Consider the following 25,845-nt stretch of genomic DNA (forward strand, 5'->3'; position numbering starts at 1 on the left):
TCAAAAAAGAGAAAGAAATATTAATGTCTAGTGGCATTTTAACAATTAAAATAACATCGAACATTTCCTCATTTTTCAACTGCGTGGTAATTGATCACCATTGTCAAGCAACCGACACAATCGCTTAATCTTTTTTTTTTCTAAAATTAGAATCACAAAAAAGTATAGAGGGTTAAAGATTTATTTTCACTATTTATTTATTACTTACGTTCTTGAAAAAACTTATTATTTATCACTGCTAATTACAATAATTATTCATTCCTCGCAATCTTTAATTTCAACTTATTTTCTAAATCACTTTATAGACTATCTATCGTCTACTTATCATGTATGCAATAAAAATGTATCTTTTTCATACATGAATTCAAGAAAAAGAATTTATTTACAGTACATGCCGCATAAACAATTGCCTAGACAAAAAAGACTGCAGAAAGATCAAAAATAACGATCGAATTGACTTCGATTTCGGTGGACAGTGTGTTGTGGAAATATATTTTTATTTGACAATAATGAGGGAGGATATAATGAATGCATGATAAAAAAATCGAAGTTCGCGTTTCTTATCGAAGTGTAAGTGTAAAAATAAAGAGAAAATAATTCGACCGAGTGGCACGTTTCCTTTCGATGTTAAAACTACACGCGTCGTTTTGAACGTCTTCAACTTGACGAAATGGTAAGAAATTATTATGTCATGTGCGAACACTTCTCGCTTGAGAAGTTACCGTTGCATTTTTTTTCTTTTGTTACGATATAAAATGTTATTTTATATTGTTTTATCTATAAAGAGCTTTAATTATATCACTATCAAACGTTTTCAGAAAAGTAAATTTCAAGTACAAAAAGCGACCCAATCAATAAACAATGTTTTTTAAATACTTATTTAATAAAAAAATATTTAATAAATATTTGAAAAATATTTTTTAAATATTTTATACTGATTGGGGATATGTGAGTTCTTTTTCGATGAACTTCTTCATTTGTATGTATCATTGTTAATTAATATTCATGAGGGCATTAAACTTGAACTTCAACAATAATTACATTACAATAGCATTGCATAACTGTGTATTGTGTATTGACTATCTTCAGATTTAAGATAGAAGGTCAATAATAATTCCGATAATCTAAGTTTGTTCCTTGAATGAAAAACTCAAATTGAAGAACGCGTGTAAAGTCTGATAAAGACAAACGATTATCAATGCACTTATCAACCACTCCTTTCTCACTTCAAACCGATATCTTCAGATTTCACATAGAAATGTAGAAATTCTTGTTCGCTAAATTTCAAGCAATCTGTATTTGGCGTAACAACATTTCTCGATACAATAAATATCATTTTAAGACGGAAACAATAAAGTTACTGTTAGCCAGTATCGCAAATAAAATTATTTTAAGCCGTTAATAATTGTGACCTTAGTTCAAGGTGTAAATTCTTTTTGCATGTGTGTACCGACAATCATTAGCGCCTCCCTAGCTTAATCGACTTTAACTCTAGTCCCATGTCGTGCGTCCTTGCGACTCGTATCTAGGAAGTCTTCCGGAAGTCCGATAAAAAACGAAAATGTAATGTGGAATTGTTTGAATGGAATAATTCTTTCGTGCACGACGCAGGAAGACACCGAATATTCGAGTCTGCTGGTGAGTGAGTTACGCGCAATTCGGTAATCAAAATTAATTGCAGGTATGATCTCTTATCATTATTAAATAAACGCTTAATTGAATAAATGTTTTAAAATAACAATTTGATTCAGTTTTTCTTCTTACAATACATTTTGCGATACAAATACATTTTTTAATAATATGTACGTGACGTTTTCTCAAAAAAGAAAATCTTTTTTCTGATATACAGTTTTATAGCAATTTCCAAAGGATTAATCAAGCTTCATCGCGGTTGTTATCATGTTATTATACTCATTCTTGTAAATAATTTTGCTACCAGTCGCTGGCGACGACGAAGCAGGGCGACCGCCGTATTTTACGTCTTCCAGCAAAATGCCCAAGGCTAAGGCTATCCTATCTCTCACGTAACAATAAGCACCTTGATTCCTATGCTCCTCTTGCAGCCACATGATCTGTATATATAGAAACATAATTCTGTATATATAGAAACAATCTTTCAATTATCACTGATTAAACATCTTTGAAAAAATAAGTGCTTGCCAACCATAAAATCATTACAGAAATCTAATACTTACTGGCCAATTTATTGTTAAAAGACAGTAATTACATATTTTTAATATTAAAACTTAACACTAAACAGTGCTTTTAATATTTGAAATATGTAATTAATTGCTATCTTTTAATATTAAATTAGCTTATACTGACTTATAGTATTAGATTTCTATGTGCTACAAGTTACATTTCTTTTTGTAGTGTCTTAGGTCGGTTAAAACAAATTTGTCAAATATGCTTGCGCAAGCTACTTGTGCAAATTTATTTATATATTTATATTTATATTTGAACGTGTGTACGGCCTAACATTTGTTTTCCCGAAATTTTATACATAACACTGCTGAAAATATTCTCAATAAATTTTTTTTAGGAAAGTATCACAAATATCGTAGAGTAAAAAATTAAAAAAAACATGTAGACTGTAGGCCTATAACCGACTTGCACATTTTGATTTTGCTTATCGTCATCCTCACCTCTTTTGTTTCATAACATTTAGACCATACGCGGAGATATAAAACGCTCAAATTCAGGGATGATATTAGTCATACAGAGCATTATAGGGTTATAAGACTTGGAAACATTGCCTTACATTCACTGTTTACAAATTTTAACACACACACACGCACGCATGCACGCACATACACACTTTTTAAATCTTTTTATTAAATTGTAAAATATTTAAAAAAAGAAAAAATTTTTTAATATTGACGATTTGAAAATTTCATATCCATATGTATTGTATAGTTCTACTATTAAATATCAGTAAGTATTAGTCGAAAACTTCTCACTTTTGCTCGTGGATATTTTGCCATTTCTTCTGCAAATAAATGATATGGAAAAGGACAAAGCTGCTCAATTCGGATAATCGCTATTTTATCTTCTAATTGTTGTTCCTGTCGTTCGATGATTAAATCGTAGTACACTTTGCCAGTACAGAGCAATACTTTCTTCACCTTTCCGGACTTCACGGAAAGATCCGGTAGAATAGGCCTAAAGCTCGTACCCGGTCCCATTTCCTCGAAATTCGATATCGCCATCGGGTGACGCAGCAATGATTTAGGACTCATAATAACCTAAATGTATACAATAAATCAGCAGGGTTGGGTAGTAACCAATTGAAACGTTAAAAATTAAAAAAAAAGTTAGAAAGTTAATAACTTTTAACTTAACTTAGTTAATTTTAAATGTATTAATTTTTAACTTAATTTAGTTACTTTTAAACTTTAATTTATTTTAACTTTTTTTAAATTGAAAATTTGTCTACCTTCCTTAATGCTAATATTTTTTTTTCTATAAAGTCTTAAACATTAGAAAACTAATTTAGAAAAAGTTCAATGATTTTATGACGAGACTCTATAATAAGAATCACATTATACGGTAGCCAGTTTTTATTGACTCGCTATATTGTCAATTTCCGCTTATATTGGAATCACACTAATTTAGGTATCAACAAACATTATATTTCAGCAACATAAATATGAAATGAGCTTTAGATGAAGAATTGTTGTAGAACAGAGTTGCACATCCATCCATTTTCTAAATTTTTACGTATATTTTTTGTAACAAATATCTAGTCGTAAACATGATGAACAGTCATTTCAAAAGTTAAAAAAAGTTAGATAAAGGTTAAAGAAAGAGAAATAATGCAAACATATACCTTTCTCTCTCGCAAGATTTTGACAAAAACACCTTATGATGTGACTCTTATTATATATAAGTAACTTATATGATATAAAATTAAATTTGTCTAATAATCTATATTTGTAAGGATTATTTAAAGTAATCTTATTTTAAGAAAAATTAGGACATTCTGATTTCAAAAATAATTTCTTACAAAATTAACTTTTCTTTAAACTTAAATTAATTTAATCTTAACTTAATTTTTATTAAGTTAATTCTTTATTCCTTCAACTTTCAATTTAATTTTATTAATTTTATAACCCATTAACTTTTTAACTTGATTTAATTTAAAAAAAACATTAACTTTCCCAACCCTATAAATCAGATTTGAGATGTGATTATTATAACGAATAAACATAAAAATCAAAACAATTCATTATGTGCGACGTTAGATCCTTAAAAAAATTTGATTAAGCATCTTAGAAAATTCTTGATAATATAAATTCGAAATAATTGAATTATCCGTAATTACGCTTGTGACACATGCGTAAAAATTGAAGGACTAGCAATACTTGGAAAACAACAATAATCGCAACTTGATAGTTGTAGCGTTTAATGTGGCTAGCTCTTTTATTATCGCATTGTAATTTATGTCGGTAAAAACTAGAAGATACGAATATATCTATGTAATGTTAGGTATTCAGTTGACTCGCGTACGCGAACATGTTTCGAAGAATTTTGTCGTTCATTGTCACGCAATGAAATATTTCGCGAATCGCGTAAAATGGTATGTATAATGTGTCACTAGACATAAAGAAAATTTTTGGATTCAATTTTATGAGCCAATATCTCTGAAAATACAAAAAAAAGTATTACAAGCAAAAAGCACGAGGAAAATATTTAGTGATGGATTTTAGTGATTTTTCCGTATTTTTAAAAATTATTGACTATTATTATATTAAAGGATCAGTTTGATCACACATTTACATAATTCTTCTACATAACATTATAAAGAAAATAGAATTTACTGCCTCAAACTCCTAACCAAGAGTATACATTACCAGATCTATGTTTTCTTATTAGTTACAAATGTAGCTATAAATTTTATTTTAAAAAATTAATCATTAATTAAATTAATGCTTATTTAAAAGTAAAATGATGTAATGTGCCACTAGACGTAAATTTTTGGATTCAATTTTATGAGCCAATATTTCTGAAAATACCGAGAAAAAAATATTACAAGCAAAAAGCACGAGAAAAATATTTAGTGATGGAAAATATTTAGTAAAAGTGTTTGGCGAATATTGTCTCGTAACAATGGTGACGAATACTTCGCGTAAATAAAGACTGAGCTAACCAATGGTTTGCGAAACGGCATCAATATTTGTCGGCGCAGAAGGTGAAAGAGATTGGCAGGTGTCGTGGGATTACAGACGATCCAATTTATATCGAAAAGCTGTCTTGTCATGATTTGCTCGACAGTTTCACCGGCGGGAGCATCGGGTTCCGTTCCGGGCAAGTGAGTACACTCGTCGTCGCACAGCTGAAGAAATCTCTCCAATCTCGCGGATGAATGTTCCGGTCCCTGACCCTCCATACCGTGTGGCAATAATAGTACCAATCCTGTCTGCCTACCCCATTTAGTTTGTCCGGAACATAACAGGCAGTCTATTATGACCTGAAGATCAATTGAAGCCGCATGTGACACATGTTTTTGTAAAATATCGCGATTATTTTTTTGAAATAATGAATACGAAGATTGAATTTCATTTAATTTTAATTTTAATTAAAAATTAATTTAATTAAGAAGAGAAAATTACTTGTCAAGACACTTAAAACAAAAATCAAAATTATAATAAAGTAAGAAAATCAAATTTCTGCTAAAGAGAAAGCTGTAATCGTTAAAGTTACCTGACAGGTATTGGCAAAATCGCCGAATTGTGCTTCCCAGACTGTCAGAGTATTATGATTGTACGACGAATATCCCAGTTCGAAACCTTTTCTCGCCAAACATTTATGAGATATTAATTATTAAAGCTGCCATGAGTTATTCATTATTTATTAAATAAATCTCTAGTATCGTATAAATCTCGATATATGTCATCTGTATTTATTTTATTAACCCTACACTGAAAGAAAAGATTGAATATGACATAGTATTTTTAATTGATTGTAGCAGCCAATTTTTTGTTGCATTAGCCTATCGAAATCCTATACCAACATTGCAAATAGGCTAACGCAACCAACAATTGCTACAACTAAAAATTAGCAGCCAATTAAAAATGCTATGCCATATTTTACCATTCAATTTGCTGCAGCAGCCAATCTTTTTTTTCAATATAATAATACATTACTCACGTGGAGTATTTTTGATTTCCCAACATTATATCTCAATTTTCTTTGTTTTCTTTAATTTACAAAAGATTGATAATATTAATTTAATAGAGATTGATAATATTTTATCTTTTATATTTCTTTTGTTATGAAACAATTTGTTCTAAATATAATAATAGACAAACTAATGTACTGTACGAGTTGTGAAGTTACGGCAATTTGCTGGCATCGGAATCTTATATACGAACTGAGTTAGCAATAAATAGATAATTTAAAATTTCAAGAGCAAACGTTGAGAATTAATAATGCATTATGTTAAAATGACAACACGCAATGAGCAAGCATTTCATACAAAGTATCATATCGGCAACATAATAGCAAATTAATGGCACGTATATTTTACATACAATCTTGATGTTGTCAACTTGCTGTCATCACATTTAAAATTCACGTGAGGACAACAGACATTTCGCATTATAAGGAAGCACCTTGTCCCTAGTTTGTCAACATCTATTGCAATGACTGATAGTAACATGACGGCATTTTGAATTCATTTGGCTATATGGTATAAAAACAAGTATATATACTTGTGCTTTATTTGAACGTGTATGTGTGTCAGAAAAGTCATTTGTGCAAGTCAAAATAACAATTAAGTTTGCACAAGCAGCTTGCGCAAGCGTATTTGATAAATTTGCTTGAATGTGTGTGTAGCCGGTTTAATAATGAACAGAGAGAGAGAGAGAGAGAGAGAGAGAGAGAGAGAGAGAGAGAGAGAGAGAGAGAGAGAGAGAGAGAGAGAGAGAGAGAGTCAAGACTCATGGTCTTGGCGCTAATTATAATAAAAGCACATATATGTAGCACAAGACCAAGTATGTATCTTTTTAACGAAATTGCTGTAATTTATGGCCGTTTCGAGTTACTGTTAAAATGTAAAAGTTTAACAGTTCTTGGAATAACTGTCTAGACTTGAGGTCGCCGGGTTGCGCATTTCATGGCATTAGCAATGAAATAAACGAATGAATTATCGATAAGACTAGATAAGATAGACGCTTAGCCGAAATAGATATAGTTGTCAATACAACGACATAATAGTCGGAAAAATAACAAAACTAATTTTTCCTCACCACACACGCCATATTCCGATAGCGACGAATTCGAGACGGTGTATAGTGCTTGCTTCGGGAAAACATCGCGCAACATGTTCTTATATGTCTTATCTCTGTTCTGATCGTGAACGATGTGTATTCGTTGAGTGAAGGTGCCACGCTCGACGTCCTGTCCGGACAATCTGACGTGGTGACCCTCCTTCAACAGGCTGAGGAAGGCCAGACACTCCCCCATCGCCCAGTCAGCTTGCCGGGACTCCATCAGTTTTGCTCGCCTATCCATCATTCTCAATACCTATGTTCGATAGATAAATCCAAATAATAATAGTTTACAAAGGTTTTACGCAAGATCATATAAAAATAGAATAATTTTCACTATTGTTTCTAGAATAATTTTCAACGCTGATTCCGAATCTATTATTGAAATACGTATTTCCATCAAGTTTGATTTTCAAAACATAAGAAAAGACATTTTTTTCCACATAATGAAGTTTTATTAAAATTAGAACACAACTTAGAAGCGTTAAACGTTTAATTTTTTTTTTAATATAATTTCCAATTTTCATCTTAATACCCCTGATAATGTTTCTCAACTATCTTATCATCAAATTCTGGTGAAAACGTTCACCTTATGTGCTTATTATTTATTCTAAATTATTTAATGTTAATTATTTGAAAAAAGTGCACATTTTAAAAATTAACATGCTAGATCTTAAAATTAATCTATTTTATTCTCTAAATCTGAATTAGTAGATAATCACTGATATCAGTGCCAAGTATGCCACTAGTAATCAATGAATGAAATGTGAGATTCCTAACCTAGCTAATCTTTATTATGTGATGTAATCTTATTTTAGTGCATAAATTCAATGAATATGGTATTAAAAAATTAAAATTAACGTGCAACTATCAGTATTTTAGTTATACAATACTGAAACATTCTTCCTTTTTTAGTTGAACTTCACTGATTATCCAAGTATAGTTACTGTGGGTAATTAGTGACTATTCAGATTTAGAGAGTAAAATTTCAAACCGATGGAATTGTTCTAACGACAGATTTGAAATCAGCACTCCAAAATACATTTTAAAAAATTGTTTCCTTTTCTTGCACTAAAAATTATTTAAAATTTATGAACTAGTCTAATCAATCTGAAACTTGTTCGGCCCTTCCAAACCAACCCTTCCTGTTCCTTAGCTAATTGCCAAGCAAACGAGAATGGATTGAAATGAATTGAAATGGATTCAGATTTTCAGAAATATTGATTCACGAATTAACGTTAAAATGAATGCTTTTCAATCCTGAATGCATTTTTATTCATTTATAGAAATTGCATGGAGCATATCTTTATGCCTTCTAAAAATATTAGATTTTTCTGTGCACAATTGTGAATACTGTTCAATTCAAATTTTTGAATAAAAAATGCAGTTTTTCAATCCAATTGTGCATCCAATTGAATCTAATTGAATCCAATTGAATCCAATTAAATCCCAAAAAAAGTATTCGCTATTTAAAATATGCATTTGGATAGAAAAAAATTTCAATCTATTTTAGTCCATTTTCGTTTGCTGGGTGGTAAACTTTATAAAAGTTTGAAAATTCATAGAAATCATTCATGAGTACTAAGATAAATTAAACTTGTCAGTCGCAAATTAGGAATTTCTATAAAACAGAATAAAAATTAATCCATTTTGCTCCCATGGTGTAACTCGTATGACTTGCAGCTAACTTGAACATGCGAGGCAATGTCCTTCGGAGGAGTGGATATAGCAATGCACATCGTTTTAATGGTCGCGAGATCGATACCAGTCGGCGGAATTTTATTTTTCGGAGTTTGATTCGAAAAGAATTCAGTCCAGGGCACGTCGTGCCAGTCGCTCATTTGCATCGAGCTGATCGTCTGTGCTTTTGTGAATTCTTCTTCGCAATGGTTCACGTACTTTTCTATTTCCTACACACAAAAAACAATTGCACGTGCATATGCATAACAGCAGGATTAAATGACAGGATTTAAAGCAGTTTTAAATTATTGTCTTCCTCAACCTGCTTTGCGAAAGCTTCTGTTATCACACCCTCTTTAAATAGTTTATTAGAGTATATAGACAAAACATTAGGGTGATCTTTTATTCGCTTGTACATGAGCGGTTGAGTTAACATCGGCTCATCCATCTCGTTGTGCCCGTTTCTTCGGTATCCAACGATGTCTATTACCACATCGTTATGAAAAGTAGCTCTGATGATAAATTAATAAGTCTCCTTTATTCTTCTAATTTAATGCACTTATAATACATATATTCTTATTTTTATATTTTATTATGAAAATAAATTTTATTATAATTTTCAGCTTTTTTACTGAAGGAACTAATTATTTGCATAATTTAGATATAATTTCTTCTCGCAAAAAAATTTTTTGAAAAGAATTTAAAAAAATTTTATTTAGTTATAAAAAATATTTTAATTTTCATCGCAAAATATGTTATTTTAAACAAATTTTATATTAATTTATTTAGCATTTATACTAATAAGCTTTCATTCTTTAAATAAAACACACGCTGAGATTAAACAATTAAAAGATAACAGGAAATAACAGCTAAAATAGAAACTTTTGAAGTAAAGATTAAAAATAGCATTGTAATTTACCGATATTCGCTGGCCACCTTACTGCAGTAAGTCGCTAAATCAGGATCATCAGCATGTATGTGAAAAATAGGAGCGTTAACAACACGTGCGACATCTGTGCAATGCTCACTAGATCGTGAATATCTTGGATCAGTTGTAAAACCAATCTAGAATTATTAACATACATTTAAAATAAATTATTCTCATTTGCTAACACTTTATAATTATTTAAAGTTGTTTAATATTTTGTTATTTAGCGTCTAATAATTTAATGTTAATAAAAGATAAATGCATACAAAAAGTATATTTATATTAATTAATACACTCAATACTAATTTTACTTAAATATTAACTTTGATTTTAATTTATCTTGATGTGTGAATTTTTTTTTAAAAAAGTTTTTAGATAATTAAATTTTAATTAAAGTCTACTCAGTTAATTAATTTTGAAAAATTTGGTAAACATTGTCAAAGAGAAACTGTTATCCCTACTTGATTGTTAATTACGATGTGCATGACACCACCCGTTGTATACTCCGGTAAATTGGTGAGATGCATTGTTTCGTAAACGACACCTTGGCCGGCAAAAGCGGCATCACCGTGAACCAATATAGCTAATGATCTTTTGCCGTCTGAAAGAATCTTATTTTTAGGATGTATTTAAACAAAGTCTATTATCGTCTGTTAGGAAATTACACATCTTCGATATGTACGTTTAGAATCACTTTTCTCGACTTGTTCGGCACGAACACGACCGACTATGACCGGATCGATTGCTTCCAGATGCGAACAATTTGCCAATATGGCAACAAGCATTTTCTTCTTGGTTCTACAAAAGTCGCAATAAATCAAATATGATAAATGTTCAGACTCTCTACATCTCTTCGCAACTTGGAATACAAATTTAGACATCGATGCTTGATGCTTCGCATATTAGAACCGATTTTGCATTGCAATGGTTTTTTGCACCTTTCTAGTAACTTCTCTGCGTACGTCCCGAGATGATACTTCACGTCACCAGAACCGAATCCTTCCAGAGCAATCGGATTGAACTGCGTGAATAATTGGCTCATCGGTTTCAAGCAAATATTCGCCAAAGTATTTAGACGACCACGATGTGCCATACCAATAACTACAGTTTCGACTCCTGATAAATAGGATAAATTAAAAATAAAATAAAATGTACCATTAATGGAACACACACTGTCAATGGAAGCTCAGGAATCACTTTAAAACTTTACTTAAACTAACACCTGTATGATTCAAGAATTAATTTAATCACCTTTTAGCGCTGAAGTTTCCATGCATTCCGCCATGGATGGTATAAACGATTCACAACCTTCTAACCCGAATCTCTTCTCCGTTCCGTATTTCTTTGCTAAAAAGTTCTCGAAACTTACGGCCCTCATGATATTCATCCAGATCCATTTCCGGTGCTCCGCAGGCAACTCCCAGGCGCCCGGTCTCTCAAACTTTTCTCTCAACCAATCTAACTAATAAAACGAATACTTTTCTCTCCACCAATCTAACTAATAAAATGAACAATAATTCTACATATCCTACGTATTTTATGAAAATTGCTTTAAAACCTATACATCCTTTAAACAAACATAAAAAAATTCCTAGATTAATTAAAGTCTTCACAAACGCACAATTTCGCTTTTCATACTTTTCATGGCGCGCAGCGATTCTTTTTTTAAAATCAGTTTCAATAAACATCTTTCTATTTCTTTTTTCCTAACTATTTTTATATTAATTACTAAGCTAAAGTCTGACTTCAAATAAATATTTTATCTAATACAGCCTATAATCAGTATAAAATAGTTTTGTGTAATCTAATCTATCAACAAACATTTACACGATAAGCTGAAGATATCACAAGTACAAAAATACTGTGCAGGATATAAACTGCAAATCATTCTGCAAATCCGTGTATACTATCTGTATACACGGAACAATTTTGCTGAAGTATTTAACTAGATATAATATACACAGATTTAAAAATAACTTTATTGGACTATCAAAATAATTAAATAGAACACTCAAACTGGTTGTTAAAATGTTGCAAAACTTTTGCAACATTGTTCATCATGTTAGGGTTTCTCACTAATTATTTTAATAATTCAAGAAAATTATTTTCGAATCTATACCTATCTAAATTTTAGACGCAAAACCGTTCCTTTCAAAGTGTGATCAAATGCTTGTGATAAAATATTCATCGTTCTTCTTAATTAAGACCATGTAGTGCGTACCATATTGAGATCATGAATATACGTGTATTCGAGACCTAGATGACCGCAATAAATCTTGTTGAGCCTCGTCAGTATCTCCCGCAGTGGTAAGCTCCTCTTGTCGCCCCCAATAACGGTCAAGGATGCGAGAGGGAATTCTTTATTCATATCCGCTTCCGTCATTCCTTTGAGATGCTGCCGCACTACAATCGCGGGCGGCAAATTTGCGGTACCCTGCAGCTTCGCTGATTCCGGATTCTGTATTCCTAATGGATCGGTGTCAGCTATCAAGTGACCACGTGCCTTTGAATAAATAAAAGGAATAAACATGGATATATGGGGGTGTAAGAAAGTGCAAGAATTTCACACAAGAAATAAGAACTTGATAAGCTCGGATCGTAGCATTAATATCGAGTGCGCTGATTATGTATTGATCTCCCTGCATTTGACTGTCCGATTTTGTCCGAATGGATTCTTTCAGAAAAAATGATCCTGTTAGACATTTATCCGAAAAAATAAACATGATTAGTTCTACTTCTAATTGGTCCACAGAATGCATTTATAATTATTATGGATATATAATATATATAATAATATAATATAAATTGTTATATATATATATATTATATTAATTTATTTTTTCTCTCAATCATAAAATGTAATACGAAATAATTATAAAATCATTATTCAGCTTTCTAAATTTTTATAATTGTTATTTAAATCGCATAAATTATAATTATCAATATTGATTTTAATATTAATCCCCTGATAGAGCAATTTACTGGTACACAATACATTGGTTAGAGATATATTGGGCCAATGTTATGTCAATAGGAAACGATTATGTCATAAGGAAACGACTATAATATAGAATTTATCAAAACTCACTCTTATCTGCTTTTAAGAGACTCTTGTCTGCTTGTCGGCTTTCCGATGCCATTAACTTGGAAGACGAACTGACGCGTATTGACTTGGGCTTAGAAGAACAAGAGTCCTTAGGATTTTCCGTATGGATCGATTTAAAATACGAGTCCCATGAGGGACTTACGGATTTTTGATCTTTGAGCCATGCTTTGTACATATGATCCAAGTACTGATTATTGGTCATATTAAGTATGTTATCCCTCCTATCGCCATTGTCACAATCGTGTTTGTGGCGCGCCGGGATATTTTTGTAAAATTGCTTGGTAATTGATCTACATTTAGAATTTTTCCAGGAGTAAAGATAGTGTACAAATTGTCGATGTAACCACGACATGGATTGTGCTTTCCGATAACATTGCATTTTTGTATACATGGCCCCATTTGTCGCCGCAGCACATACGAGTGCTAGAATAGGCGAGAACTAATGAAAATGTCGAACAACCGAGAAATTTTGAAAATTCTATCTCACAATCCGATTGAGTGAACGGATAATTGTATGCACGATATTATTATACTTTATGCCATCGTGGACTTCCGATTAACCTTTCAATTTTTACATCAAGATTGTGGTTAAATGCACGATTGATCTTTGTTTCTGATGAAAATAAAAAGCGAAACTTGAAACGAATTTCACGTTCTTATTTGGAAAATTTATTCCTCAAAAGTGTTTTATATATAAATTGCATTTTCATAAAAATGATCTCTTTCCTTCAAATTATTTTTAAAAAATGTATTATTTAAAACATAAAAAATATATTATTTAATTATATCTAGACGATTAATTTTACATAATTTGATGATATATACTATAATTTAATGTAATTTAAAATAAATTAAAATAAATTAAATTAATAGTATCTGTAATTCAATAAAATTATTTAACATTTCATTTTATTAATTTAAAAGCATTTAATACTGACTGTTAGTTTTAAATTAAACAAAATAATATATTATGTATAGTTTAGCAACATTAAGTATTTGATTAATACTTAAATTTACTACGTATCTAAAAATTTCACAAAATTTTCCATTTCGACATCGTTCAGATTGAACAACAAAAAATTTAACTTGCTCAAATTCAATTCACAACTATATCTAAATTATAAACTAATATACGCTTTCATTTACAGGGTACGACATCCTCAGCACTTAGCGATCACAGAGTCATAGAGATTAATTCTGGAAACGATTCACAAGAAAAACATTTTGTTAGCAATCGCGTCATATCGCACAAGGTATTTCCCATTTTCTATATCTTATGAAATTTAAAAGCTTTAATATTAAGAAACTCAGTTTGTAATACAAGTAAACATCAGCCGTATTTAGCTGATATCTCGAAATGGCTATCATCATTCTTGTATTTCAACTCTCGTTAAAAATATAAACGATATAAATTGCATTTATCTGATCTAATCTGTCTGCAGTATACGATATGGAACTTCATTCCAAAGAATTTCTTCGAGCAATTTCGGCGAATGGCGAATTTTTACTTTCTACTCATGACGATAATCGCGGTTTTTATACACTCGTCAATTTCGCCATTAACCAGTGCCTTGCCTCTGTCGTTTGTCATTTTAGTGACAGCATGTAAACAGGGATACGAAGATTATCTACGCTACAAAATAGATAAACGAGATAATCGGAGATCAGTCAGTGTCATCCGTAACAAATGTAAACAGGTTCGTCACGCGCGTTGTCTACGCTAATTATAATGCCCTAACTTAAAGATTTCATTAATTTTGACGCTTATAGTAATGAAACAAATAAAATATAAGTTTACAATATTTCTATATTTACTGTAATAAAATTTTTAATGCATATCCGAGAAAAAATGTTTTATATGTAATTATATAAAATTATATAAAATTATATAAAATTATACATATGTAATAATTTTATATATAATTATATATATAAAATATGTCCATTTATATATAATTATATAAAATTATATATAAAACAAAAATATAATAACTCTCCACTTACTTTTAATGATTCTTATTGGTGATGGTGCGATATTCGTAACGATATGATTAATTTATATGATTATTTTAAGTTTATTTATATATTTATTCATATTGAAGAGGATTCAAGCTAGGATCGAAACATTTATGTGTTTCTTATAATAAAGAATTTATATTTACACTTGCACCTATGTCGGCTCTTAAAGAGATTTTTCTTTAATTTTTTTTTATATAATTATATATAAAACATTTTTTCTTGGGTATTCATATAAAATTTATTATATAAAATATATATATGTACGTGTCTGTTGTAAAATTTTTCAATGGCTCTGATTTGAAGATTAAAGTAAAGATAAGATAATTTCTTATAATCTAGAATCATCAGATCGGGTAATTATTTTTCATTCATAAATAATATATGATACATTTTAGGAGATATATTGCGAACAGATAATAGTCGGCGATCTTGTGAAAGTCTCTCGAGATGAGGATGTACCTTGTGATATCGTTCTTCTTTATAGCGAGACTCCGGGTTGCTGTTACGTCACGACATCCAATCTTGATGGCGAAACAAACTTAAAAGTAATTATCCTTACACTATATAAACTTTTTTAAAGTAGGATTTTTTACAGGCAAAACTTTACGTCAGAGAAAATGAAAATTTTTTTATATCTCTAGAAATATTTTTCTTCATAATCTGTTTACCATAATTATAAATATATAATTTTTAGACGTTACACGTGCCGAAAGTGGTCTCAACAATGTCGCTTACGGATATAGTGGCAATGCAAGCGACAATTACGTGTCAGGAACCTTTGGCTAATCTTTACATCTTTCACGGCAAACTTGAGATTAACGATGGCGACAAAACGACCAACGGGCATTTAATAATAGAAAATCTTTTACTACGCGGATCTAGACTAAAAGATACCGAGTACGTGGTCGGCTGCGCGGTTTACACTGGACAGGATACAAAATTGTCGCTCAATTCAAAGATAGTCAGCAATAAATTCTCCACTGCCGAAAAGTAATTACGTCCGAGCTTTATTCTGTAATATTTATTATATTAATTTGTAAGACATAATAATTTCTACACGGGGAAAACAATTTTGCTGAAGTATTCAAAAATTTTGACATTCTAGCAATCAGTTTAAGTTGTTCTACTTAAAAATTTTAATGGCTTAACAAAATTATTTTCATTTGTATCTAGCTAAATTTTTGGATACTTCATCAGCAAAATCGTTCTCTCTGTGTACGTCTTTCGCTCGAATATTCGCTATGACTATGTCGCAAATGTTGCGAATAAGTTTAAAGAAATATTTCTATGTATTTATAAAGAGAGATGATTTGTATCACTTTACATTTATCCATTATCATTCGTAGAACTATCAATAAGTATCTTATTATATATCTCGTGATACTGTTGACTGAAGTGGTAATGTGTACCATACTGAAACTATATGTTGACACTCTACAAGTATGGGAAAGATACTTAGGTCCACTACCCAAGGTTAATTTTTTTACGTTAATTGAGGATATTTTGAGCTTCCTTGTCTTATTCAATTACATCGTACCGATATCATTGTATGTCACCATTGGTAAGATATTCTTACTTGCACAATTTCTTTTTTAAAGAAAAAAATCTAAGTTAAAATTATTTATATTTTTATTTAGTTTATAACATATTATTTATAAAACGTTTGAAATTATTTAAATTGATAAATTTCTTTTGCGTTTATGTAAAAATTTATATACATACATATATATAAATTTTTACATTATATATTATACATTTACTCCCTGAATTTTTTGAAGTGGAGTCTTTTAAAGAGTAAAAATTGAGCCAATCTTGAAAAAAAAGTATCAATCTTCAATCTTTAAGAGTGAGACTCACTTAAAAGTTTTAAAGACTACAAGATCGTAAAAAATAATTCTACAATATATCGGTAAAAGGTTTACGTGCTTTTCAATAGAATTGCAAAAATTTCTCGGTTCCATCTTCTTCGGTTGGGACTTGGATATGTACGACAAGGATAACGATCAGCCGGCGCTCGCCAATTCGTCAGACTTAAACGAAGAACTCGGCCAGGTTGAATATCTATTTACCGACAAGACTGGCACACTCACTGAAAATTTGATGGTGTTCAGACGTTGCTCAGTTAACGGCAACGTGTACATGGAAAAAGATTGCGACGGAAATCTTCATTTATTGCCATCAAACGGAAACGAGACAGAGGCTATCAAAATGTCATCGTGGGAGGTAAAAAAAAGAAAGAAATACTGATTTTTACTTTTATCGTTAAAGAGATTATTAGTAAAAAAAAAGACAATATTATTTCAGTTAAAAGAATTCATATGCTGTAGCTTAAGATCACTTAAAGATCATATAAAAAATATTAATCAATTCATATCATGTGATAATTTGAATGCAAGAGTATAATTAATTACCGTTCCAATATTTGGCGGTAATTATTTACGAGTTATTACTGAATTATTAATACTAATTATAATTAATAATAAACAATAATAATCAAGAATGATTGTATATCAATATCGTAAACGTAGATAACTAATAGTATTGTGTTTGCCAAAAAGCGATAATTTTAGTGTTATTAAAAAAATATTATTAAATATTATTAAATACTTTTTTTAACAACACTAACAAAATTATTGCTTTAATTTAGAATTATTAAAAGATCCATGATTTTAGAGTGAAATTTGGCATTTCATGATAAGCATATCGTTATGCCACTTGGTCCAAATCGCGCCATCGAGTCTACGTCCCAAGGTCATAGCCAGACGTACTCTGTTCCGTGAGAGTTTCAGATTGAAAAAAGTCACGAGGGTCAACAGCTCGTTGATGATGCATCCGGACCTGCCGGAATATCAGGTAATAATAGCTCACATACGCAAATGACAAATTTACGGTAGCGTATCACAAGATCTCACTAAAAACTTCCATCTAAGATAAAGTGTAAACGAATCATGCGCGATTGCATCTGTATAAAAAGGTATACAAACACACGTGATATATTGCAGGCGGCGTCGGCAGACGAAAAGGCGTTGGTGGAAGCGAGTGCTAGATGTGGCGTTGTTTTACAAAAGAATACTAACGAGCATATACACATCAAGACTGACAACAGTAATCTGATCTTCCAGAAATTAGAAATATTAGAGTTCAGCTCTGGTACGTGAATATCGAAATAGATTCTCAATAAGCAAAAAACGTTTTTAGAACATTTCAACAGTACTGCTATATAACGTTATAACGTTGCTACAATATTACTGAAATGTTCCAAAATGTTTCTTGCTTACTGGGTTGAAATTTCTGAGATGAAATAATAATTAATTTTATAGATAAAAATAAAATGATTTTAATAGCAATAAATAGCACCAACGTAATTTTATTTTGAATAGAACGCAAGAGGATGTCAGTAATAGTGAAAGACTCGTCAGGAGATATCTGGTTGTACTGCAAGGGTGCTGATTCTGCTGTTATGCCGTTGATAACTAAAGGAGAGACACAAAAGACTAACGCTCACGTTGCTGATTTCTCTATGGTGCATTATCCCGTTTATGACAATCGCAGAACGAAAGCTACAGCTGAAGCAAAGAATTTTAAACAATTTTAATACTTTTTTGCTTTTTGTTGCTGCAATCGTATTTTACATTGCAAAAATTATTGGAATCTCTTTTTAATTTTCAGAGAGGTCTGCGAACATTGGTAGTGGCGTACAAAAAGATGAACCAATCCGAATATGAAAACCTGATACATAACGTCGAGGAGGCCAGACAGATAATCGGTGCGGAGAGAGAAACGCATATAACATGCGCGTACAATCTTATGGAGAGCGGGCTCACCTTGCTCGGAGTAACTGCGGTGGAAGATCGCCTGCAGGACAAGGTGGAAGAGACCTTGGAATGTTTACGAGTCGCTGGCATCAAAGTTAGTTCATTGCACCGCCTTTGTGTAGACTGCCAAAGAAATCTTTCACTATCCGCGTTGTATACCTTCGTTTCTGCTTTGTCGATCACATTTGCCGGCTTTCGGAATTATACTCTAAATTGTATAACTTTCCAGATAATTAATTTAATACATATCTTTGCATATTACTTTTTATATTTATTTTAATATAATATATATTATATTATTAATTTTAATCTATTATTAGAGATTTTTTTATACAATTAAATGTTTGAATATACATATCTAGATTTTTATACCATACATCAAAGTAGGTTTTTAAAAATCTTACTTAGAATGAAATGTTAAAAACAATCCTGATTAATTGAATAAATTGAATTAATTTTAAAAGACATTTATAATCGTAAATATATTCTTTTAGATATGGGTGCTGACTGGAGATAAGGCAGAGACTGCGGAGAACATCGCTTTTCTGTGCGGCCATTTCAAGAAGGGTACCGAAATTTTGAGATTGATGAACGAGACCTCAGGACAAGCCTGTTTGCTGATTCTCACAAGTTTCGAGTGAGTGCAGTTTGCAAATTCAAAGTATTTTCTAATTTCATTTAATTATCAATAAGTGTTCCTGATTATGTTTCTCGCGCAGTAATTCTTGTTTTAATAATAACACCAAAAATTTATCAAAGTAACAAATAAATGAGCACATAATTTTTGGTTTTATAAAAATGGTTTTAATGTATAAATCGCTTTGGGTTCTCCGCACAAGAACGTCCGTATGCATTACCTTAAGTATTGAATCGTAAACTGAAACCTATATAATAGTAAGCTTAGGTATATCAACGCACAATGAATATCATAACATAATGTTTAACATTACTGTTACATAATAGGATCAATACTTAACGTAACACGTTATAATATTCTTGTGCGAATAGCCTTATTCGAAAGAAACTATAATAATGAAACATAAAATATATCGTTTCAGCACATTAACATCTAAATATAATTTTTCAGCACATTAATATCTTTCAATCTTATGAGCCTGATTGAGCATTAAATGATTAAAAATTGCTTGTCAATTTAATTTAATTCGTGATATTATTAGGTGTTGGAATTAATTCGTAGCGTTTTACAAGTGATGGGAAGTACTTTCATTAATGTATTTTTTAATGCTCATGTGAAATAAATAACATTCTTTCATTAAAAAACGCTACGAATTAATTCCAACACCTAATATTACAGTAGTTTAATTGCGTTTATAAGTCCGAAAAACCAATTCAATGTGTAGTTCAAATGATTAGAAATATATACATATAATATATAGTGTATATATATATATATATATATATATATATATATATATAAAATTCACATTGAATTATTAAATTTATCAAAGATCCAGCTTCGACCGTTATAGACATTTAATTTTTATTGATTGCATTCTCACATACAATGTTGTATTCTCACATACGTACAGTCTAAAATAATTCTTATTATTTATAAAATATATTCATGCATATCTAAAAGACAAAGAATTCTTTAAAAAAAAGCTTACGATATAATTTAAAATATATCAACTCTACATAATATATAATTTAAAATATATTAGCCCTGCACAAACTATATCTTTCAGACGGAAAATAAAACTGGAACCATATAAGCAGTATGGATTAATAATTGATGGTGTCAGCGTGACAACAACATTACGAAATTGCCCAGAATTATTAAAATCCGTCGGAATGGCCTGCGAGGCAGTTGTTTGTTGCAGATTGACGCCCCTGCAAAAAAGCGAGGTTTGAACGTTTCTCGATTCTCAAACGCTTCGTATAGAAACACAAAAAAATCATTAAGAATATTAAATATAGCTTATCTCTGCAGATTGTGCATCTGATAAAAACGGCACGAAATCATCCGCACACTGCAGCTATCGGTGATGGCGGTAACGATGTCTCGATGATACAGGAAGCGCACGTGGGTATCGGAATATTAGGAAAAGAAGGTCGCCAGGCGTCGATATCTGCTGACTTCGCCTTCACGAAGTTCAAGTATCTGAGAAAAGCATTGCTGGTGCACGGGCACTGGTATTATCTGCGCATTAGCATTTTGACGCAGTTCTTCTTTTACAAGAACGTAGTATTCATAACGCCGCAAGTGCTGTTCGGCATACACAATGGTTTCTCCACGCAGGTAAGAACAACGTCGCTACTTGTTTCTCTATTGTACGTGGAAAAAACCGATCTTATTCCCGTAACATGTAAGTGAATTAATTTTTTTCTTTTTATATCATCATATATTTCAATTCAGATTTAATGTTTAAGTGAAGGATTTACTTCTCGATTCTCATGAATTGATAAACAGATTTATTTATTATTTATTTATTATTTAATTTTTACATATTTTTAAATTTTTTATTATATAGTGATTTTTGATAATATTATCAAAAAGGCCTATTCTTATTTTTATGAAAATTATAAAAGAGAATAAATTAATATTCGATTAGATTTTATAGATAAAGAATTTATATACAAAATATATTTTTATAGGAACTTTATGACGGTATGTTTCTAATGACTTTCAACTTGATATTCACGTCGCTTCCGATATTGGTGTACGGACTATTAGAACAGAATTACAATGCGAAGAAACTCATGGAACATCCATACTTATATAAACTAAATAAAAACAATTATTTAATGTCACGATCCCAATTCGTAATATGGATGTTTCTAGGTTCGTGCACATATTAATATTTTTCATAAGTCGTAACGTTTATATGAAAAATTAACGCGATAGGTGATCTGATATATACCACATTATTTTCAGGAATGTGGCATGCCTGCATAACGTATTTTACAGTATTCGCTATAACATCTATCAATCCTACGTATCTATATGACAACACGCCAGTTGGACATTGGGTTTTCAGCACTTGCATTTTTCATATAGTCACTTTACTAGTAAATGTACAGGTACATCACGCGTAGTTTATATTTGATTGAGGTTGTAAAACGATTTACTTTGACAAATGCACACAAAAGAATAAAATTCAATAATTTAAATATTTTTAATGATCAAATAATTCGTATATTTTTATGCTTTTTATAACAAATTAATATCTAAATTTATTTGTATAATTTAATAATTCGACAATTTAATTACAATTCAATGAATCACTGATAAATATTATATACATTTACTTGTTGTTAATGATAATGTTATTTCAGATATTGTTACGCAGTGTATATTGGACAATCCCGTTCGTTTTAAGCGTATTGCTATCTGAATTAGCATTTTTCGTAACTACCTTTGGCTATTCAGGTTTAAATATGTAAGTATAACTGCGACAATCGAAATTTGTGGGTATCAAAAGTAGTATTTTTAAGCAAAAATAATCTTTATCACAAAATCTTATTTACATTCTTTTTAGAAAATACGATGGCGACATGTACGGGGTCTTCCAAAAATTATTACTGTCGCTTTCATTCTGGTTACTTACTATATTTATCATAATTACTTGTTTAATACTTGATTATTTATGGTTGACATACAATACGTACAGACCCCTGAAGATCCTTCGTAGAAATGAAGAGTCTCCGCAAGTTATCACTTGCAGTAACGATGATGACCATCGTCGCAATTCATCACAAACGGTAATAATGGCATGTAATGCAATTTAAATTAACGTAATTTTAAATTTTTTTTCTTTTAGCAAACTGTTGATAATATTTAGAATTATTATTATTTTTTTTTTAGAATTATTATTTTCGGAAATAAATGCATCCATTTATAAAATTCATGATTAAACTGAGAATATAATTATTTGCACTTAAATACATAAACTCTTTTTAGATAGAGCTGTTAACACTAGTATTCACATTTAATTTTAGACTTTTCGCTAACCTTAGATTTTCAAATCTTACTAATCGTTTTTAAAAATTAATTAAAATATTGTAGATATACAACAAATGTATACCTATAACAAAATTTTATTTTAAAAATAATAAATCAAGCAGTTAAATTTTTGCAACAATATCGGCGTTATTAAAAAAAAAAAAAATTCAATTTACAGAAAAATTGCATGTTTCCATGGAGAGGTAGCTTTTCATTGCAGAAAGATAAATAATGCGTTCGAAATACAGTCATTTAAACGCTTCAATATTATCTATATAAATGAAAAAATAATTATCAGGAACGATACATCATATATAATTCATTTCATACGTACAAACAATTTAAGTTGCTGATACGACTGACTGTATCATATCATTAATCCTCCGCGAACCAGATGGAAAATCAACATGGACCATATGTGAGTATATTTCATATCCTATGCTATACTTCATTATAAATATACTATAATTTAGTATAATTAACAATACACTCTCTATTTGTACGAAACTGACAACATACGCGCGGTACTTTTTAAGTTATAGAAATTCTTGCTAGGGTATGTCATACCCCACCTGATTCCATCACCAGAAGGTTAAATGATAATTGATAATAAAATCAGTCAAAACTCCGCAACTATTTAGCATTGTTAACAAAAGCAATTTTTAGCCGTAACAAGCTCTGAATAAGTCTGAAAATAATTATTCATATACTTAAATTATTTTCTATTACAATATTCAGAGAGAAATAATATAATAAAACAGTATTAATAAAATTAATACTAATAATTAATATTTATACTTATATTAATACTATAAAAGGAAGGAATATTTACACGAATATAGAGCTAAGTATGATCTTCACAATTAGTAGTAGGCTGGAATCAGACTACGCATTGAAGATTGAGATTGAAGATTGAAAGATTGAAATTTGAACAATTAAAATAATAGGAACTAAAATTCCTTTGTCCTCATAGATCAAATTTCAATTTTCAATCTTCAATCTCAATCTTCAATGCATAATCTGATTCCGACCTTACAGTTCATAACGAGATTTACTAGTCATTAAAATTAATTTCTGTACAAAAGTAGATAGTTATGCATACTGTTAAAAATTTTATGAAATTTAATATACTTTTCAGTTACACAATTTAATTTCATAACATTACATTATAAATTTAATATATTTGTAACTGTCAAGTATATTTGTGTACGTGTACATGAAATTTAATATATTTTTCATCAAAATTTATGAAATTTAATGTACATGTTTATTATATTTGAATAACGACTGTAACTTAATTTTTAGTTAAATCATTCATTATTTTTAATTTCGTTCATAACCACGAGCTTCATTTACATATAAAAGAAGCATTTCTAAGAGTGATAAATGCAATATATTATAATTATGTGTCTATTTGCGAATGTACGAACTATCGTAATTATTTATGATTTATGTATAATTACCAACAAGTTTACTGAATGTAGTTACAACACAACTGTTAGTCTAACAAATATTAGCAAATTTTATCATATAAAAGAGAGATAAAGTTTTACAGTTAAAATTTAATTTTTTCTAAAAAATTTCTAAAAAAATGTGTACATGTAATATATAATAAGAATAATCAACATATATAAAAATTATTTATTATTGCAATATCAATATTATGGCAATCAATATTAAATATAACAAAAAAATTGAGACTTTTATAAATAAAAATAAATAAACGATAATTTTTTTTAATATAAACTTTATTGAATCTGAAACAATATGGGAATGAATCGTATAATGTATTTTTCATAATCGTGCGGTTTTGAAAATAAATGCTTTAAGCATAATCTGTGATTTTAACAAAAAGATTTTCTAATAGATCACATATTTATTATGTACATACAAATATTTAATAATATCTAATTTTATATATAAATTGTATATATATATATATATATATATATATGACAGATATTATGCGCTTTACAGTCAGTATGTATTATACATTACGTACTTATACATATATGTAATTATATGTAATATTTTGTAATAAGCACGTAAGAGATAATAAACAAATTTTATATTTACACAATATCTATTTATTTCTGATGAATAAATATAGATTAAATAAACATGCTGCAATTTTCATTTCCAGATTTGTGTGTGTGTGTGTGTGTGTGTGTGTGTGTGTGTGTGTGTGTGTGCGTGCGTGTGTGTGTGTGTGTGTGTGTAATACCTTTACTAAAATTAAAATTATTTTCTTTACTATACATATATGTTAAATCTAGAGTATACTTAAATTAGTGAAAGATTTCTTTATCGACTTTTATATTTTAATAGAAAAAAAGATGTACTGAAATCTTGTGACGGCAACTTTGCTTTGCTTTTGCTAAAATTTTCTTTTTAACTTTATTTGCGAAATACAAGACAAATTTTTTGCGCCGAATATCAAACTTATACAGTAGGTATATTGATGAAGTTGTGTAGATCAAAAAAGTTCATATTTTATATTCAAAATTGCTTTATTAAAAAAAATTTTGGAATATTTATATTTTTGGAATATTTATATTTATTTATTATTTATTGGTAGTATCAGTACACTCAGTGTCAGTGTCGTTCGTACGCAGTAATGAATCTTTCTGGTATGTTTATCGATTACTTTCCAACTTTTTTATTCTTGGAATTGATTAACTTTAAAATTATTTTTTTTGTTATCTCGAAAAATTATTAGCTAAAAAACAAAAAGTGACTCACTGTGTCTGATATTGACTGGCCAACATTATTAGGAACCGGTTCTTAAATTATTTTTATAATAATGTTTGCGATATGGTGCTATGTGAACATGGTGAGCGTTCTTATATTTGCTGGATAATTAATAATAATCTTAAAATTGCTTGATAAATTAGTTTTCTCTCTTCATATTTTATTTTACGATATTTCCTACTTTCTTTTTTTTTTCTTTTTCTTTTTTCTTTCACTCTTTTTGGTTTTAATTCCAACATTTAAATTCTCGATGTAGGGGAGCTCACCATGACAGGATAACTTTTATTCACAGTTTTTATATATGTTAGTTT

At 29.8% G+C, this 25,845-nt stretch overlaps 2 protein-coding genes across 5 annotated transcripts; one reads left to right on the plus strand and one right to left on the minus strand.

Annotated features, from left to right (window-relative positions):
* Window positions 1–13,376, minus strand: LOC105147319 (2-oxoglutarate dehydrogenase complex component E1). Its single transcript, XM_087411702.1, has 15 exons — window positions 12,995–13,376; window positions 12,462–12,580; window positions 12,101–12,382; window positions 11,131–11,341; window positions 10,818–10,995; window positions 10,562–10,677; window positions 10,341–10,480; window positions 9,871–10,016; window positions 9,274–9,463; window positions 8,960–9,181; window positions 7,251–7,527; window positions 5,704–5,789; window positions 5,150–5,470; window positions 2,961–3,245; window positions 1–2,072 (listed from the first exon to the last, which is right to left on the minus strand). The coding sequence occupies exons 1-15, from the start codon at window positions 13,374–13,376 to the stop codon at window positions 1,872–1,874; spliced, it is 3,156 nt and encodes a 1,051-aa protein (XP_087267828.1). The 3' UTR covers window positions 1–1,871.
* LOC105147480 (phospholipid-transporting ATPase IF) lies at window positions 3,258–25,815 on the plus strand. Of its 4 annotated transcripts, XR_015546868.1 has the most exons (20): window positions 3,260–4,579; window positions 14,134–14,238; window positions 14,428–14,682; window positions 15,400–15,549; window positions 15,699–15,994; window positions 16,351–16,565; window positions 16,941–17,227; window positions 17,678–17,857; window positions 18,007–18,154; window positions 18,385–18,527; window positions 18,674–18,913; window positions 19,314–19,456; window positions 20,526–20,685; window positions 20,771–21,079; window positions 21,436–21,622; window positions 21,716–21,861; window positions 22,117–22,220; window positions 22,320–22,542; window positions 22,962–23,201; window positions 23,320–25,815. XR_015546868.1 is itself a non-coding variant. In XM_087411699.1 (19 exons), exons 1-19 carry the CDS (start codon window positions 4,577–4,579, stop codon window positions 22,664–22,666), a joined length of 3,315 nt encoding a protein of 1,104 aa, XP_087267825.1. In that variant the 5' UTR covers window positions 3,260–4,576; the 3' UTR covers window positions 22,667–25,815. The 4 variants fall into 4 exon arrangements, 3 of the variants coding, with proteins under 3 accessions (XP_087267826.1, XP_087267825.1, XP_087267824.1); XM_087411699.1 differs by having other exon boundaries at window positions 22,646–25,815; XM_087411698.1 differs by having other exon boundaries at window positions 22,962–25,815.
* Window positions 25,816–25,845: the final 30 nt, after the last annotated feature.

This window comes from Acromyrmex echinatior, chromosome 12, assembly GCF_024713525.1.
Source record: "Acromyrmex echinatior isolate Ae372 chromosome 12, ASM2471352v2, whole genome shotgun sequence".
NCBI classification, from domain to species: Eukaryota; Metazoa; Arthropoda; class Insecta; order Hymenoptera; family Formicidae; genus Acromyrmex; species Acromyrmex echinatior.

What these genes read in the sequence shown, in the direction of transcription:
- LOC105147480 (XM_087411698.1), top strand. An exon ending in TCAAAATGTCATCGTGGGAG is followed by an intron (nt 17,228 to 17,677) that starts GTAAAAAAAAGA and finishes CCATGATTTTAG; the next exon opens with AGTGAAATTTGGCATTTCAT. An exon ending in CGTAATATGGATGTTTCTAG is followed by an intron (nt 21,623 to 21,715) that starts GTTCGTGCACAT and finishes CATTATTTTCAG; the next exon opens with GAATGTGGCATGCCTGCATA.
- LOC105147319 (XM_087411702.1), bottom strand. Translation starts at nt 13,376, where the DNA reads ATGTATACAAAAATGCAATGTTATCGGAAAGCACAATCCATGTCGTGG. An exon ending in CAGAAGCTTTCGCAAAGCAG is followed by an intron (nt 9,182 to 9,273) that starts GTTGAGGAAGAC and finishes TTTTGTGTGTAG; the next exon opens with GAAATAGAAAAGTACGTGAA. An exon ending in ATCGGAATATGGCGTGTGTG is followed by an intron (nt 5,790 to 7,250) that starts GTGAGGAAAAAT and finishes TGGCGAGAAAAG; the next exon opens with GTTTCGAACTGGGATATTCG.